The sequence below is a fragment of the Tachypleus tridentatus genome, chromosome 13, assembly GCF_004210375.1.
Source record: "Tachypleus tridentatus isolate NWPU-2018 chromosome 13, ASM421037v1, whole genome shotgun sequence".
Classification (NCBI taxonomy): domain Eukaryota; kingdom Metazoa; phylum Arthropoda; class Merostomata; order Xiphosura; family Limulidae; genus Tachypleus; species Tachypleus tridentatus.
This window is the reverse complement of record NC_134837.1, coordinates 173936206-173955880: the sequence shown is the minus strand read 5'-3', so window position 1 is coordinate 173955880 and position 19675 is coordinate 173936206. Positions and strand designations below refer to the sequence as shown.

Sequence of the window (19675 nt, the reverse complement as noted above, 5' to 3'; positions counted from 1 at the left end):
TAAGAATCAACAACATACGTTTTACATTGTTGCCATTTCAACTTTTGAGAACCTCGCTTAATGAGTATAAAAAGCAACTATTGCAGCCCGCGGATAAATAGTTTAATATTGTTGATTTGCTACAGTTAGTACAATATATACCTTGGAAGCTATAAGTGTGGAAAACTACAGATTTCGAACATTACAAACTCTCAACTTCAGACGTTAGTATTTTTACGAGGACATTAGATTTGTTGTCGTAAGAATTGCCAGCTTGTAATCGGTGTGAAGCCAGCCAAGAACAGAGAGCTAGCTAGTTTATCAACACAACATTAATTTGCTCATCGTGAATGGTCGATAAAATATTCAGGTTACGAAAAAATATTGTGTGTATCAACCTTATTGGCAAATATCATAAGTTTGATACATATCGAAATTCAATTAACTTCTGAATTAAGATTAAAATTTCTGGATACATGACATCGTAATACACAACATAATAAACTGGAGAATCGTTCGAGACAAATTGTAATACGTAACAAGAGGAAGTTACAAATTTTAATTTGATCTGAAGTGACTTATAGCTCTCAGTTTTATCAAAATTGACTATGGACATAGCTACGTTCCCAGTGTTATTTGGTAAGATATTACAGGATCTGAAAAGGGTTTCAGGAGAAATCTGATTCGAATGTCGTAAGAAAGATTAAGGTTCTAAGAAGAATTGATTAATTAAATTAATTTAAATTAAACAATGTAGACTATTTTAACAGTCTGTTTCACAGACTGTTAATAGTTGTATAGCTAAAAAATGGAAACTGTATGAATCCAGTTTTCTGTAACAGGTTGATTAATAATAGAAAAATTAACTGCGCTAAACATATAGTTCTTTGGAAGTTCCAATTGTTTTACATTAAATGCTCACATTTTAAATTTAGCATGTTATTAATACTCAGTTCGCTATAAAAGAACAAGACAGATTTGTTTTGGATTGGTATCAGCTTACAAGAACAAACTTTACTGGACTTCTCTAAAAATATAAAAGATAGCAAATCTTTTGCAGAACAACCATAATCGACATTGAAGGTGGTGACTTCGTTGGACTTGATGCAGCACCAGCACTAATTTTTACACGGTCGAACCGAGTTAGGTTTTAGTCTTCTTATTCTAAGATTCTCAAACCATGTAATAAAGTATGTAAAAAAATACAAATAAAATTCAACAACACTTATAAAATATTTATTTTTCATAAAGTACAATTGGACGGAAATATTTCACCAATAAAGATTACAACGTTCTTAAATAACCATATTCATTGAAACTTCGACTGGAACACAATGACTGAGATATAAAAATAAGCTTACAAGCATTTTGTACAGAGCCTGAAGACATTTTTTGTGTTCTGTTTCCAAATTATGTACTTGACCGATAGGTAACTACATAAATAATCGTGTATATCTCTATATCTTCTCATTGCTTAAATAACGCAAAAACCTTAAATTCTCGATCAATTTCTTATCTTCAAGTCCAGGTAGCACTATTTCAAGTGACGAGGTTGCCAAGCTCGTCAGTGGAATTAACAGTACAGAAGTACCCGTTGTGATGATTTCTTACAACCATATTCAGCCATTGTAATTACGTGCCACGCGAATGTACCAAAGTCACTCGGTCTTGTTCATTTGTCTTGGATTTCGCACAGAGGTACTCGAGGCCACCTGCACTAGTAACCCCTGTTAAACCAGGGGTAGATTAGTCGACACCACTCGGCACCAGGTATGAAGCTACTCTTTTAGCATATAATAATTTTTGTTTGTTTTTTTAATTTCGCGCACAGCTACTCAAGGGCTATCTGCGCTAGCCGTCCCTAATTTAGCAGTGTAAGACTAAAGGAAAGGCAGCTAGTCATCACCACCCACCGCCAACTCTTGGGCTACTCTTTTACCAACGAATAGTGAGATTCACCGTCACATTATAACGCCCCCACGGCTGAAAGGGCAAGCGTGTTTGGTGTGACCCGCGCCCCTTGGATTACGAGTCGAACGCCTTAACCTACATGGCCATGTAGTGCCTCATATAATAACAGAATTAACAGTGATATTTTGACATAGGTTGCGAGTCAAGCGCTCTAACCACGAGGACACGCCACGCTTCTCGGTATAATTAGTATCCTGCTAATCTTTATACATATGAAATATTTCAACAATAAGTTAAAGATTCTCATTTAGTAAAGTAAAATAAATCTGTTAATAGAAAAGTCTTCCAAGTCACCAGTATATCATAAGTTTAATTTAAGTTGTATGTGAAGGAAGCAAAAATATAATTTAATGTCCAATACTTCTAACAATCACATTTTACTACTGCTGTATTTAACTTAATGTTGACATACTTTCTTAGAATAAAACTGTAAATGTCTTTCTTATATAAAAAAAAACATATGATCTGGTTTATTTCATACCACATTACTTCCAAATTTCAGAATATATAAACATTTCAACCTTAAAAAGAGACTTAAATTCCTTAATTTTTGAGAACACACACAAATACACCGCAGAGTAAGAAAGATATGAAATATCTATGTAAAAATTCCACAAATAGTTTTACAAAAATATAATTACGGACCACTCTCATTGACTTTAATACATTTTTTAAAAGATTTATTTCAATATATTTCTATAAATATAAAAAATACTACAAGTAATAACGACTTATCTTAAGCTCTGGGTAATTATGACTGCCAAAAAGATGAAAAGAAAGGTTTTATCTAAATGTTAAGTATTTGCGGGTGATTTCCAGAAAAAAGAAAACAAAGAAAAACGTGATATATAACATAAAATCTAAGAGTTGTTCCACTCATCAGTATATTAAAGTGTTTGTGATAAAATAACAACAACATCGTATAAACATAAAACTATGAAAATTTGTCCTAATCAAGTGAATTTCCATCTTCCACTTGAAAACACAGTCACAGTTTGTTAATTCATAATAAATTATAGCATCTTTCGAAGACAAAGGAAACACAGCAATAGACATTATTGTATTAGTAATGTTCTGAAGATTATTGATTAACTTATTTAAAAACAACTGTCTGTAACATTCACATGCACATTCATACATATATTGGAATCATCAATTTCCTTAAATGTAGAAGATGGAATGCTATTAAATTCCTAAAGACATTTTATCGAATTTAAGTATATCGTAAAAAAATGTCATTAAATTATTCGGACATTATTTCTTTATCCAGCATTAACCTAGAAATTTGATTTGAATTTCACGCAAAGCTACACGAGGGCTATCTGCGCTAGCCGTCCCTAATTTAGCAGTGTAATACTAGAGGGAAGATGGCTAGTCATCTTAACCCACCGCCAACTCTTGGGTTCCTCTTTTACCAACGAATACTTGGATTTACCGTCACATTATAAAGCCTCTACGGATGAAAGGGTGAGCATGTTCGGTGTGACAAGGATTCGAACCCACAACCTTCAGATTAGGAGTCTAGTGCCTTAACCACCTAGCCGTGCCGGGCCTAGAAGAAATTGGACTGTGGTTGGTAATTTACTTATCTTATCACAAGCCACTCTGTTGTAAGATGTTTTTACGAGTGCACATGATAATGTTAAACAACTGATATCCTAGCATTATTTGTAGTGGAAAACACTTGAAACATCTGTATTTACAAAACTGGAAACGAAAAAAATTATTAACAAACTGTGTCGAATTACATCGAGAAACCTAAAAGGATACAACAAACTATAATCATTTAATGAGATTCATACCATTGTAGAATACCTTAGGATGTATACTAAAGTAATGTAATTGCAATACAGTCAGACTAAGTTGCCTTGTAATTAAAACTTTCATATGTTTGCTAATATATGCACTGTCTAAACGTAACTGTTTAAAAAAAGATACTGCAACAAGAAATAAAGTTAGATAATATTCAAGGATATTACAACCTTCAATCAGCAATGAAAATGTGAAAATAAACGAAAAACGTATAAATGTTATATATTTTTTAGGTAAGACATACTAGAAATATAAAAAATGATGAAGTGTCTCCGTCATTTATTCCGATTACCCGATGAACGCGGGGAATGTTCGTAAAAGGCAGGATTTTGGTATGTAAGCGTGTTACCTATACTAATTACTGTTCGGCTTTCGTCCGTCCCTAATCTGGAGTATTGTTGACTAATATCGGACTGGTCTGTTTCGTTCGTAGATCTGAAATTTGTGTTTTTTTGTGCCGCGTCAAACTCCTCTTCACGAATGTTTTTGTCCTCGCTAGTGAGGTAAGGTTTCCCACTAGAGGGCGTCACAGCTATGTTAGGATTTATATTTTTCTTCCGGGCGGAACCAGGGGACTCTCCATAAAAGGATGGATTTCCATACGTTTCTGCCATGTCCCCCATGGGGTCCCGCGTAGCAGCCTCCAGGTTGGCCAACTGCCAGTACTGTATATTCTCAAACGCACATGTCAGAGTCAGTAATACATTCAATACTAGGACTGCCACCTGTCGTCGTGAAACCACAATACAAAGTTAATGTGAATAATTATTAAATCAAATTTGAAGAAAATTCAACTGGCAAGTAAAACGTTTACTTTCATATTCTTGTGTGAAAAAGTCTAATTAGATTAATATTATAAAGGTACAGACACAAACTTTATTGGATCTTTTCAATTAGCTGTTGATTTTTGAGATATATTTATGACACATGGAATGCGTTTTTCTGTAATTAAGATTTTCCTTCAGAGATGTTACTAATTTACACCAATAGATGGCATTAACGCATACATATTTTATATTGTTATTATCAATGATTGAATGTAAAGGTGGAGCCTGTGTAGAGTACTATCTCTTTCATATTGATAAGCTTTCACGTGACATGGATATAACTAATTCTTACAATTAGAAGTCCTACGTTCTTACGAATTCTGTCAAACTAATATTTAGAATTGCATACAAGCCAATCACAGCACTCACGGGGACAGAAAACTAGTAACATTAAAAACTGATAGCTGCTAATAAACAGCAGAAACAGAATCGGCAAATGTATCAACTCTCTTTAGATAATTCTTCAGTAATACTTACGATTCTTGATTTCATAATAACATGATCTGTATTAAATGAAGTATAAATTCTATGAATTTATAGAATTTTGGGTTGTTTCATAGATATATATTTATTTTTTTTCTTTCTATTGTTCTTTATGATACATATATATCATATTCAAATTAAATATTATAATAGTGAAGTTAAGCCTATGGTTTTGGAACTGAATTCTTATTCCAAATTTTCTTAAAAGAGTATTCTGAAAATAAATGAAGCAAAAATAAAAAACTCGACTTATTTTCTAATGTAAATTTAGGTCATCAAATAATCCAATATTTCGAGGTGGTCCTATTGATATATATATTTAGAACGATTTGAGTGAAGAAAATCAGACTAAAATACAATACGCAACACAGTTTGTTACGATACCATAAAGCACAGTTTTTCCTTAGCAGTGTACATGGATGGCACTCATAAAATTTCGAGTTTTCGTGCAATAAAAAATTCCATTTTTAAAAAATTTTATATAATTATGTTTCTAAAAATGCCAACTTTGTCTGTATAGCGAGATTTCCTCGATTTGCAATATCGGTTTGTTTTAGATACCACGGAAACAATGTCATCTCTGTGACTGAGTTAAAACTGGAAATGTCCCATTCTTTACACCGTCAGGTCAAGTAACCTAAGGCAAGTTACTGCTTAGTTGTCTAATTAGTAGCGTACCAATGGAAACTAACAATATCACAGATAAACGAGAAAAATGACCAACTGATAAGAAATAAATAAACTGAACTTCTTGCGGATTAATAAAACTTGGCAAATAAATAATTATATAAAACATGACAAAAGTCCCAAGAATAGGTTATCTGTGCTGTGCCCACACGAGTATCGAAACTCGCTGAGCCGCTTAGAATTTATTACTTTTTTCTTATAAACTAGAAGATACCATAAATTTCGATATAAATGTAATCAAATAAATCTGGAAAAGAAAAAAAGATAAAGAAAACTTACCTCAAGCCAGAAACCAGCACCTTTCCATACAATGTAGTCATGCAACTGGTTTTCTCCGACACTGACCAAAATAACCACTAATATAACGAGGAAAACTAAGGAAACAAAACACAATACGAAACGTTACAGTCAATGAAAATCTGTGCAAATTCAATTTAAAACTGATAATAATCTTACATGTACTCAAGTTTCTAACAATAAAACAAACCACATGTAAAGATTTTTAACGCATAACACAAATATCAAAAGTTTCAGAATGTATATATACATATTCACGTACAATACTGAATGCTAAGAAAAACGTGAATGAAGTACTACTAGGTTAAACAACAACAAAAATTGGTCCATATAATTATATGGTAAACCGGATAGAAGTACAAAATTTGTAAGTATAAATAACAATTTTCTACGTGTTTAATAAATGTGAACGCAAAAGAAGCCTGGGCAGGACGCTGTTTAGTCGCAAAACTGGAAGGGTAAGAACTAGCTGAAGAAGAGTTGGGAATTTGTAATGACCAAGAGGATTGACCAAGAGGAAGGCGATGAATGTCTGTAAAGTTTCCTGGTTAAAGATTTGGGTAGGTAATCAAAAGAGACGGGTTTATTTATTTGTTAAGATTAAAAAAAACAGCATAATTGATGTATAATATTGACATAAATCAACATATTATTTTATAATCAATGAAAAATATATTTCACAAGTTATTTAATAAAAGTAGGTAATTACAGTGTACAGTCTTTACAAAGTTCATTGTTGTGCTGAAGAGAAAGTGAATCATCACCCAGGAATATGACATAAAAAACAAATCATATATAATGAAAACCATGCAGTCTGTCCGGAGTTTCTCCGTCTCCCGTTTGAAAAGCTGTGCACGCAGGCGGTTCTCAACATTCACTTTTGAAATACTGTTCTCGACAATGGAGCCACACTGATTTCCTACAGAATCAATCACATGTTCGATAAAAATATAATCGTAGTACTTCGTAGGATATAGATGGATCTTCACCATATATGGTATGAAAGTTTACAGGGCCCATGGGGAGATGCATACAAATTTGCTGTTCACATTTTGTGCTTTGCAGTTTTTATGGGCGTTTCTTACAAGTTCATACAAGGGAAGCAGCTTTCATTAATCATGAATTTACATAACTTCCAACCAGGGAACGGGTACTCCAGGTGGTATCCTATAAAGTTAATTCTAGAACTTGGTTCGAATATACATTCTATTTTGTTTATAAACCAGCCATGTTTCTGTAAACTGTTGCTGCACGTATAGAATTATTAAGAGAGAAAAGTCTAAGAATTGCAACTTTACAATTTTAATTTACTAATATATAAAATATTCTGATAACTTCACTATCATTGACTTGCGTGTAAGTTAAAGAGAGAACAGACATGAATAATGTTGATGCCACATTTTATTTTTCGAGCAGGATATTCAACAATAAACTGTTAAGAATTAGCCACACTATCATTCATACCTTCAAAATATAACGTAAATTAAATAACAGAAATGTTATTGTTCAATGGTTCTTTGCATGAATGACATGCTCAACAATTATTTTTCAAGGTGGGTGGTATAACTAGTTCATGTCTTTAGCTCTAAGTGAAACCAAGAGTACATAACAATTAACATTTTAAAAACCCATGAAATAATTTAAATTGATAGATCAACTTAAACTCTTTCCGCCACTTTGGAACTTTTACTTTCACAAGAAAAAAATAAAAAATCTATATTCTACATTTCCGAAATTGTTCAGTTTTCCCACCGTACAGAAAGTTTATTTAAATATTTTAGTTTCAAATATAGTTGCAAGTGTCTATTAACAATGTTCAGATTTTTAAGAATCCCGTGATTATTTAAAGAATAATTTATCTAATTATGTTTTTAAAAACGTTGTTGCTTCAACTGTAAAATCTCCAACACTGCTTCCAACAGAAGTTAAAAATAAAGAGTGGTAAATGAAATCTTGTGACTTATTTAACTGAATTAATTACCATAAAAATTACAAGCCAGGAAAATTCCAGTTGCGATATATTAGACCCATAAAACAACTCATTAAATGTACATTCCAAATGTGGCTCCACATTTAATATCAACATATAGCATCTGCACGTACACATAAACAGCAAACAAACGTCTTCCATGTATCTCAGAACAGCTGGTATAGGTTAACCTGAAGAAAACCTAGGAAGGTCGAAACGTTGTTCTCTGTTTAATTAGTAAAAGTGTCAATACCCATACCAGTTGTTCTAAGATACATTTTTATTTCAAGTGGGTTTCTCGTCATCAAGAAACGTCTTCCATGTACACACTAACATAGAATATTTGCATATTTATATGACAAACTCAATTTCATAACAATGCAATAGTTTGAAGTGTTAAAAAGGTGAGGTTGTGTTAGTTTTGGTTGCTAAAAAGTGCTTTACAAAGATATGGTAGTGTTGAAATTGTTAGCAATTGCTCACTAGCGAATAGCAGCAAGTTTAACACAGTTAACAGAGCACTTGCTTGTAGCATGAGTGGTTCCGGGTTCAACCGTTGCTCGTGGGTGATCGGGTTACCACACCGATATATTATGAACGAAGAATGGTACCAGCATGAGCAACAACACAACCTCATTCAAGTGGCATAAGTAGAACCACAAGTCCAACTCTATGCCTGCAACTAACGAATTCGAGACGCGAGGAATGCAGTATGTACATTATGAATTTTCACACGATGTTAGCAAAATATTGAAGTTTCTTAGTATCATAAATGTTTATTTACTTTTTGGTATCTAAATTTTTGTACTGATTAGTTTTAGTGTATCGAAAGCTATTAGTTTGTTTGTAATTAAGCACAAAGCTACATAAGGGTGTAAATGAGTTCTTTCCATTACGGGTATCGAAACCCAGTTTCTAGCGGTATGACTCCGCAGGCATACTGCTGTGCCATTGGGAGGCCAACAGATGTATTAGGCCATGATCTTCCTCGCAGAGAATTTCACTAAGCTGGGAGGTGTTACATACGTGAATAACATTTCCCTAAATCATTTTAAGAAAAATATGTTGATAATTCAAAGCAGTGAGGCTCGCTAAGAGGACGCTAATATCGGTACGTTCCTTTTGGATTAGTTCAACAAATTAAATGTAATCCACTCCAACAAGATGAAACAATGTAATCCACTCAACAAAGATGAAACATCCAATCATTAAATCCAAAAGCGTTTTTTAACTTATTTCATAGTTAAGCATTATTAACGCTATATAAACCTCTAGGTCTTCGCCTTTTTGATATCCGAAGTTCTTGCATGTTTTTAAACTCATATCTATGAAGATGTTTATTTCTCACTCATATCATTGTTCTATGAAAAATTCACACAACGTTGGGTAGGTACAACTATACATTTCGCCCTAATGCTGACAGACCCAGCAAGGCAAGGGTGCTTGACGAGCAACCTAAGGGTTGCGGGTTCGAATCCCCGTGCCACCAAACATGGTCGTCCTTTCAACTTATAACTTTACGATCAATCCCACTATTTCTTGGTAAAAGAGTTACCTAAACGTTGGCGGTTGGTGATGATAATTGGCTGTCTTCCCTCGAGTCTTTCACTGCTAAATTGGAGATGGCTAGCTCGAAACTCTAAATAAACTGCTGATGCCGTAACATGAACCAAAATGGCTTCATATAAATATTTTGATGTTTGTAAGTTGAACACTGAGAAATTTGAATATGCGATATATCGTAACTATTTTATGAAACATAAAAAATAGTTCAGTACAACGAGAAATATAAAATCCAACAAAGCTCCGAATATATATTTTCTTTCCTCCAGTAACACAGCAGACTCACATCGATGGAAACTGAGTTTCGATACCGTGGTGGGCAGAGCACCGATAGTCCATTGTGTTGCTTTTATTTAATTCCAAAGCAAACAAGCAAAATATACTTTCAACGTAACAATGCATAACTGTTTAGAATTTTCAAAATTTTCACCAGATGTTTTCTTACTTGATACTTTTCATGCTGGGAGGATGGTTTGTCTGTTTTGAATTTCGCGCAAAGCTGCACAAGGGCTATCTGCGCTAGCCGTCCTTAATTTAGCAGTGTAGGAGTAGAGGGAAGACAGCTAGTCATAACCACCCACCACCAACTCTTGAGCTACTCTTTTACTCTCGAATAGTGGGATTTACCCTCACATTATAACGCCTTCACGGCTGAAAGGGCGAGCATGTTCGGTGTGACAAGGATTCGAACCCGCGACCCTCAGATAAGGAGTCGGGTATCTTAACCACCTGGTCATGCCGGGCCGCTGGGAGAATGAAACGTTAAAGTCCCTATAACAATATAAAAGCGATCAATAAATTGTATCAAAATTAACCTATGTTAAAAATAAAAACAATAAGAGAGCCATTGTTACCACACTCAATAACTGTATCAAAATTATGTTTTATTTTTGTTTATTTTGGGAATTTCACACTAGCCGTCGTTAATTTAGCAGTGAAAGGCTAGAGAGAAGGTATCCAGTTACCACCGCCCACTGCCAACTTTTAGGCTACTATTTCACTAGTGAATAAGTAAGATTGGCTGTACATTGTAATGCCCCTACGGCTGAAAGGACTGGCATGTTTGGTGGGAGAGGAATTCGAACCCGCTACCCTCAGGTTGCGAGTTAAAAGTCCTAACCATATGGCCATGCCGTGCTCGACTAATTTAATATAAATGTTTGAAATTACCTCCAATTGCAACAAGGTAAAACAATATGAAGACCTACTATACAATACAACTGGAATTAATGAGTGTATGTTAATTAAAACACAGTCAGCATTACGTACGCCTAATTTGGGAAGTTTTTCCTTGTTTCTCAGTTAGATTACACATCATATTGGTCCATCTGTTTCTTCTTTCCGCATAAAACCCCACAGGAGGTATTCACTATAGAAACATTACTAGCGAACAAGAAATATAAACCATGAAGAGAAAAAAAACATCAATCGTTTAAAAGAAGTTCAATCCACGGAAGTTTTACTGGAACGCTAACTGGGCGAGGGTTTTGTGACTGCTTACGTTCTCAGTGGGGTCTAAGGACAGAGCATTGACTAGGGGGGGATACGTATATTAAAAAAAAAAAATCTGTGCGATAAGTAGTTATTCAAAGTGACTATTAATCACCATGTGAAACACTGGGCTATCTGTGTTACTCTCACCACGTGTGTCGAAACCTGGTTGTTAGCGTTACAATTTCGCAGACTCGGTGATGCACCACATAGGGACCATTATCTATATCAACAAAAATTAACAATTTGTAATTAATATTCAGCACATACAAAGACTAATGGATTAATGTTGATTTTCATATGAAATTTTAGCAATCGCAAATAATTAATAATTTTCCTGTAATCGTTGTAAGAAGAATGTTTATATATGATCTTCCTCCGATTAATCGTTCGCGAAACAGACGGATATTTAGCAATTATTTATACACTGTAGAATTTCAGTAATATTTTGTACTATATATTGATAAATAGGACACCAAAACAAACTAAAACCACTAAACGGCATTAATCAAATGTACAGAGCCATTGTGATAGGTTGAAAGGTCACAATTATTTTTTGAATCTTTTCCACTTGTTCTATGTCGAGTTATAATATCATTTCTGTTTTCTGCGATAACTTGATTCCATTCTTAAAGTATCCAATAGTTAGATGCATAAAATTCGCCTTAAAATTCAAAATTACTCTAGTGTTAGGCCTAATCTCATTATTTTTACTCCAAGTTGAGATGCCATTGGAAGCGTCATGAAGCATACTGGACGAAGACGATCTGCTGGAATATTATTTTAGTTGTCCCTCGATAGCCCGAAATGACCAGGTGGGTTAAGGCGTTTAACTCATAATCTGAGGGTCGGGGGTTCAAATCCCCGTCGCACCAAACATGTTCGCCCTTTCAGCCGTGGGGGCCTTATAATATGATAATCAATACCACTATTCGTTGGTAAAAGAGTAGCCCAAGTGTTGGCGGTGGGTGGTCATGACTAGCTGCCTTCCCTCTAGTCTTACACTGCTAAATTAGGGACGGCTAGCGCAGATAGTTCACGTATAGCTTTGAGCGAAATTCAAAAACAAACAAGACAAACAGTTCTCCCTCGTGCAGAAGACAGATTCACCAGACCTGTTATATTGTGCAATGGTATTGAAAGAACGTTTGTACTTTCATCATATTAACCTACGTAAACAATGTTAAGTCAGCACGTGACTTGGCGACATCTGAACCTGAGTGATATTGAATGACGTCATGTTACTCCATTGTTGACAGATATTTGTAGACATTTGTAGGCATCCATAGGGGGGAGAGAAATCTAAATTTCTAACACCTCTAGTTTTAAGCCTAAATACCTACCTTGACGACAATTACTAAGTTGAAATATAATAAACACTTATTATGCAAACATGTAAATATATATTTAATAAGTACACGTACATATGTAGTATAAATACGTGTAGATTCTGTACAAAATTACATTTATGACACTGTACACTTAATAAATAACTATAAATTTAGTATGTCACAGTTGAGGCCTTTTTGGCAGTATGCAAATAACATGTTACAATGAATGCAATAATTATAACGTTTCTTCGCGTGTGTGCAATTTAACGAATTACTTCTGAAACAACCAACCTATAGTGGACATAAAAAATATTTTACCTAGTACTACAGACAATGTCACTTTCACAAGACAGATAATTTTCGGGCGAAGGCAGATATTTGGGGCGTTATTTACCACTTGTATCACACGCAATACAGCAAATATGAAGAATAATGTTTCTATCAAAAGATGAGTAATTCCTAGAGCCCCAGCGACTCCACTATGTGGTGGTAACTTAAAGAATGTGTCCAAGGGGTCACAGTCTACGGTGAAATGTGGTGCTCTCAATGAGCAAAGCGTCCAAAATCCATAATGGCCCTCTTCTTTTTCATTACCTTGATCCAAATAAATAAATAAAGAGGAGGATAATATTAATAGAGTAAATATTTATTTCAAAACAACTGTATATTAGTTATTGTTAAACGAAAAGATTAACAATGGATTGTGGTTTGACATGTATTTACCTGTGAAATTACTTCATATTATAATTTTTTGTACACTTAAAAGAAAAGGTTTCATGCAATTTAAAAATTATATTTATAATGAGTTGACATAGAAATCTGGATCTATTCGCGATAGGAACAGAACTGTAAATTTTAGCGTTGTATCCTCTTAAACTTATCACTGATGCACTACTTACATACACACAGGTTCGTTCAGCTTACCACTGAGCCACTATGCGTGTGTAAATCAGTTTTATGGTTATTCAACGAAAAGCATTATTTAACAGAAATAATGAGATAAGAAACAATGGTTGGAATACGAATTAATTTAATAGCACGTGCATAAAAAACGATCACTTCTGTGAGTCAGTGAAAAGAAATGGAATACTGGTAAGAGTTTTTATTAAAATGGAACATTGCACATTAATTGTGGATAGACAGTTTTTGAATAACCAAATATACAGCCCGACATGGACAGGTGGTTAAGGCGTTCGAATCGTGATCTGAGCGTCGCGGGTTCGAATCCCCATCGCACCAAACACGATAGCCCTTTCAGCCGTGGGAGCGTTATAATATGACGATCAATCCTACCATTCATTTGTAAAAGCGTACCTCAAGATTTGGCGGTTGGTGATGACGACTAGCTGCCTTGCCTCTAGGTTTACACTGCTAAATTAGGGACGGCTAGGGCAGATTGCCTTCATGTAGCTTTGCGCGAAATTCAAAAATATTACATTTGATTATTTACACGATAATAGTTACATTAAAAGACGATAAAATGTTTATCTTTTGTTACCGTAAACTTTAATATTTTAATAATTTCAAGAAATAAAATAACGATAAATAACAAAAAAGCGAATACTACTACTATACCAAAAAGAAAATCATCAACATTCAGATATACTAGTTTACAGTAATGTTTTGAATCCTGTTGAACTTTAAAAGAAACTACTGTTGTTTAACTAGTATACTTTCGAAGTGTTTAGACGACATATTTTTGAAGAAGTTTTAAGGCGAAACGTTGATATAATAAATATTTTTACACGGCAATAATTACTCTCTGTCAGTTTTGTATACACTTCACCGTGTATTACGCCACCTTCAATTTACTGAGGTTTAATTACTTTAATTTATAGCTGGTTGCTTTCGATGTAATACTCTAGTTCTGGTTGCATAGTGTCACTGATCCTGGGATTTGGGTGAAATACTCTGGAAAATAATAGTCATTATATGAGTTTTACCCATGTGTAAAAATTCTGAGTATCTTAGTAAAATGATTAAGTCAAGGCCGTATAATTAGAATATTCCTTTTTTAAATGTATTAATGATACTAATTTTATTATTTAAATGTAGAAATAATCACGTAATGAAAACTTGTAAAGATAAAAATAAATAACAATAACTGTTTTGTTTGTTTTTTGGTTCACGATTTGGCTGTTATACACTTAATTTTCGTATGCAATAGCAAACCAGTACTGGTTAACAGTGTTTTAAAATTAAAGTGGCTTATGTATTTATTTAACCATTAAAATCAAACGTCATGGCCAAGACACGTGTTTAACCACTTTGATGACACTTGTATGAATAATAAATTCAGTTATGCTGGTTTTCGATGGTGGCCGTGATGGAATCCAATATGGCGGTTGTTTAGGACAATATCTGCGATAAGTTTTGCTTTTATACGAATTTACATATTATATACATATTATATTACATATGTCAAATTTCATACATTAACGTGACATTTCTTTACATATTTGAAACATATAGTTTCAGTGTTGGTGATTTTCAACGGCGGCCATATTGCAGGTGGATGATTGAAGTGAAATATGCAATGGGACTTCCTTTTCTATGAATCCCCACATAAAAATCTAGAAATATGTCAAGTTTTATACTTTCCTCACAGTTTGAGAAAAATTCGCCTAATTTTTTATTTAACCACTTTCTCTCAAACTCTTTTGAAAGTTCATTATTAAGTGGGAAACATGACATCTTTTAGTAAGGAGTACAAGATGGCATGTTCTTTAACAGTGGCGAAAGTTTGGTTTCGTTTGTTTTTAATTTCGCACAACGCTTGTTTTGTTGTTGTTGCTTTTTAATTTCGCACAAAGCTATTCAAGGGCAATCTGTGTTAGCCGTCCCTAATTTAGCAGTGTAAGACTAGTGGGAAGGCAGGTCATCACCACCCACCGCCAACTCTTAGTTTACTCTTTTACGAAGAATGAGATTGAGCGTCACATTATAACGTCCCCACGTGAATGTTTTACCAGTCTGATTCTTCTTCACTCCTCATTCTGTGTCCAATGATAATACAAAATACTTTCTATTTAAAAATGGATATTTTTCATTGTTTTTTTTCTCTCTCCTGGTTACGTACTTGTAATGAACTCTTAGTTACCGATTATTAATGTGTAATGCAGTCACAGTCACTCGTTATTTTCTATCTGCGAAGTGTTTGTTTGGTTTTTAAATTTTGCGTAAAGCTACACGAGGGCTATCTGCGCTAGCCATCCATGATTTAGCAGCGTCACACTAGAGGGAAGGCAACCAGTCATCACCACCTACCGCCAACTCTTGAGCTACTCTTTTATCAACGAATGGTGGGATTGACCATACATTATAACGCCTCCACGGCTGGAAAGGGCGAGCATGTTTGGTGTGACGGGAATTCGAATCCGCGACCTTCAGATTACAGGTCTAACGCCCTAACCACCTGGCCGTGCTGGGCTCAGCTGCAAAGTGATCTGAATCAATGATACCTGATTAGGTTTTCTAATATCTGTGTAGTTTTATTGGGTGGTAAAATTCCTGTTAAGTTTGTATACCTTAATATATAATAATGATGACTGACAACCTAATTAAAACGTAAATAACGCGAAATTAGAAAATGAAAGCCACATGTCTATAAAACAAAACTTACCTAGGTCACCACGTGCTTCGAAATATGCCCAATAGCTTAATGGTAGCGCCACCAATTCAAGAATTATGGTGATAAGAGACAACAGGACAGCCAAAACTGGTAAAATGGCGTAGGAGGCTCCCATTTCGGCATTTTCATAAAGAATGACAGACGTTAAACATATTTCGCCTAATATTTCATAGGAAGCTTTTCTAGTTAAGTATCATAAAATATAACATTCAGTGGTTATTATATTATAGTTCCAGGTTATTTCTTACAATAAAACTATATTACATTGTTAAATATCCTTTTTCTAAGTATTTTTATCGCAGTAAAAGTACTGTTTTGGAATAAAATATTCAGCAAGTGAATTTTTAACGTCGAAAAAAATATGCAACTAAGTTCGTTTCTGGGGCTTTAATATTTTAATAGAGGTATCTATTGGGGTGAATCAAAATAAAATTAATAAGAAAATTCACTTTCCAATTCTGGAAGTAACTTTGTCACCAATCATTTCATCTCTACATATCTATACTTACCTTTCGTAATAACTATACCATTGTTTTTCAACACCAATCTATTCAATGGACTCTCTCAGTATCTGTTCTCTGTCCAAAGCGGGTATCGAAAACTGGGTTTCAACGTTATAAACCCTTAGACTGATCTATTGTTCAGCAAACCAGTCTCTCACTGTACTTTCTCTTCTTATTAAACTCTCCAGTTCTAATGGAGAAAAGATAAAAATCCGAAAAGTTGTAGAAATTAACGATTCACCCAAACTGTTTCCTCTATTCACGATATCCACAAACTATCGCTAAAATTCCAAACATTCGTTATCCGGTTCTTGTACTTTTCAGCTACATATGTGTTATTGTAGGACTGTAGCTGATATATCATTGTTTAGCGATTTAACAAATAAAATAATATGCGAGTAAAAAGTATAAGAATAGCCACTCGATAAAATATTTATAATTTTTAAACTAAAAGAACGAGTAAACAAATATATATAACGTTTTAGTTGTTTTTTTAACATTAACACAATTATGATTATTTTTAACCTGACAAGAAAACAAGTCATAATCAAATAATAATAATACAATAAGTACTAAAATGCAAAACTTGAAATTTTAAGAGACGAGTTGGAGTTACCTAAAGTATAAGCGCAATCTTAACTTTTTAACGCTAATCGAAGCTTATTGTTACTGTTATGTAAATAAATGTCTTAGTTCATAATTTATAGAAATTAATAAACGGGCTAATTCGTAGAAAATAGCGACTAAGATTATTATCATCCCTTAAATCATTTGGAATATCATTTAATTATTCAATTTGTATATATACTAAATAATAATCTTACACAAATTTCGTTTAAACGCTTCACTACAGCTTACATTTTTTCTACTGTGCTGCCATCTGTGATTAATATAAATAACGTAAAGTTTTATATTTAAAGTCGAACCAAATATTCAAGTATGTTATTTATATTCGAATAAACTAATTACTACAAAAACTAGCCAATTTTTGTACTCGAAAGACTTATCTGTTTCAGTACAAAGTTAATAACAGTGTCCACCAAGTAAATATATATAAGTTTAAACCTTAAAATCGGTCTAAAGCTATTTGTAATCCAGCAACTGCCACACCTAGGTAATGACTATGAAGTTACTAAACCTCAGGGATATTATATTCCCAGTTTGAGAGGTAATGCAACTAGAAAATACACTACATAGTCTTTCAATTAATCTGAAGAAATATAAGAAATAAGTGTTTTGAAAATTTACCTTCTTCAAATAGAATCCTAGATTCAGCATTTTTTGAAAAGACTGTTGAATCATAGAAAAAAAGACATAGTTCTTTTCTCTGTAACTACATTTGTTCGTACGTTAGGCCTAACATCTTTCGTAACCGTAACGCAGTGCTTGAAGAACTGTTCCGTTGTCAACATTCACAGGTAGCTGTGCTGGTCACGTGATACATCCGGTAGCGTTAGCGTTTAGGTGAGTGAGGCCTTATGACTATGAACTAACGAACAAAAAAGTCAATGATCCCGATCAAAAACGTTTGAAGTAGCATTGGAGAGTCAAAATGCCTTTCGTTAAGTACAACCGATATCTTGGGGTGTCACGTAAACGTGCCACTGGACTCTGACCTCAAAATATTAACTTCAAGTTCTAACAGCATATTCTAGCCTGCCTTCTTAAATGGCTTTGAAACACAACTCATACTTTAAAAAAAATTTTACAAGGTTTGTACATTACTATGTTAGAAATCTGGGATTATTAAATATTTGAATAACAATAATAAATCTTTGGTAAGTGTTTCGATTTACATAAAATGAAAATTAATTACTTCATCAAATGTTTCACATTTATCTCGATTAAAAACTACACGATAATATGTGTTACTAATTACGGCAGGGCTAAGTTTCTAGACAATGTTACAAGCTTATGGGAATTAGTCATTGTAAGACTAACATTATTCGGTTTAGGTGCTTTTATTCAAATCTGAATTTATGCAAAAGAAAGGAATTCAACATTCACTTGTAGATAAACGTTTTTCTTGGAAAGATTTGGTTACTTATGTAGGGGGTTTGTATGTTGTTGTTGTGTTGTATCCCTTCCTTGTTCTTTTACTTTTTCGCATTGTCATTCCAACATCATCCTTATTTTTTACAAAATTATTTTTATTACTTGTTAATTTTACACAATGTCATAATTATAACCAGTGATGGTAACGACCAGTTGTGTTAGTAAACTGGTTTGTTGGTAACCTTGTGTTACAATATTTAAAGAATAGTAATTATAAGTAGAAATTACTTATTATCTCAACCGCTGAAAATTATTACGTGACTATTAAGGTGTCGCTTGCGTTTATTTGCCTTGGCTATATACTAGTACTCGATTTTATCATCTTTTGAAAACTGTTGAGAAGCGGCATGTATCAATAAAAAAATTGTTTGGGTGAAGTTTAGTTACAAGCTTAATGCTCGTCATATGACAAGAAATAATTAATTTGCCTTCCCAAAATTATATCTAAATAAATATTTTATGAACAGTATTTTCCAAAAAATAATTGTAATTTAGTAACAATCTGTGTAACTTTGTTTGTTTGTTTTTTATTTCGCGCAAAGCGACTCAAGGGCTATCTGCGCTAGCCGTCCATAATTTAGCAGTGTAAGACTAGAGGGAAGGCAGCTAGTTATCACCACTCACCGCCAACTCTTGGGCTATTCTTTTACCAACGAATAGTGGGATTGACCGTAACATTATAACGCCCGCACGGCTGAAAAGGCGAGCATGTTTGGTGCGACGAAGATGCGAACCCGGAACCCTCAGATTACGAGTCGAACGCCTTAACCCACCTGGCCATGCCGGGCCTATCTGTGTAACAATCCTATTTCTAGAATTTCACAAAAGCAACACTTTTTATGTGTATTTGGTCATCTCCTTTAGGTATTGATTTATTAGCATTTTGACTTCTATATGTTTTCAAGTTACTTTCAGATGCTTTTCTTGATAAATCCTTATAGACTGAAACATGAGAAAAACTGATTCTGAGAGACATATTCGTACTTATTCAACTGTATAACATTACAAATTATTAATTGTGGTGGTAAAGGTAGTGAAGTTTATTATTAATGTTGTGGTTTTCTCTTTGGACCGTC

The 19675-nt window shown here is 33.8% G+C and overlaps 1 protein-coding gene across 4 annotated transcripts; it reads right to left on the bottom strand.

Annotated features, from left to right (window-relative positions):
* Positions 1–1199: 1199 nt before the first annotated feature.
* Positions 1200–18186, bottom strand: LOC143237204 (uncharacterized). Of its 4 annotated transcripts, none has more exons than XM_076476196.1 (6): positions 17793–18181; positions 16552–16734; positions 16033–16159; positions 12729–13004; positions 6039–6133; positions 1200–4487 (listed from the first exon to the last, which is right to left on the bottom strand). In XM_076476196.1, the coding sequence occupies exons 3-6, from the start codon at positions 16154–16156 to the stop codon at positions 4038–4040; spliced, it is 945 nt and encodes a 314-aa protein (XP_076332311.1). In that variant the 5' UTR covers positions 16157–16159; positions 16552–16734; positions 17793–18181; the 3' UTR covers positions 1200–4037. The 4 variants fall into 4 exon arrangements, with proteins under 4 accessions (XP_076332311.1, XP_076332310.1, XP_076332313.1 ...); XM_076476195.1 differs by having other exon boundaries at positions 16033–16223; positions 16551–16734; positions 17793–18179; XM_076476198.1 differs by lacking the exon at positions 12729–13004 and having other exon boundaries at positions 16033–16223; positions 16551–16734; positions 17793–18186.
* Between the last annotated feature and the right edge of the window lie 1489 nt (positions 18187–19675).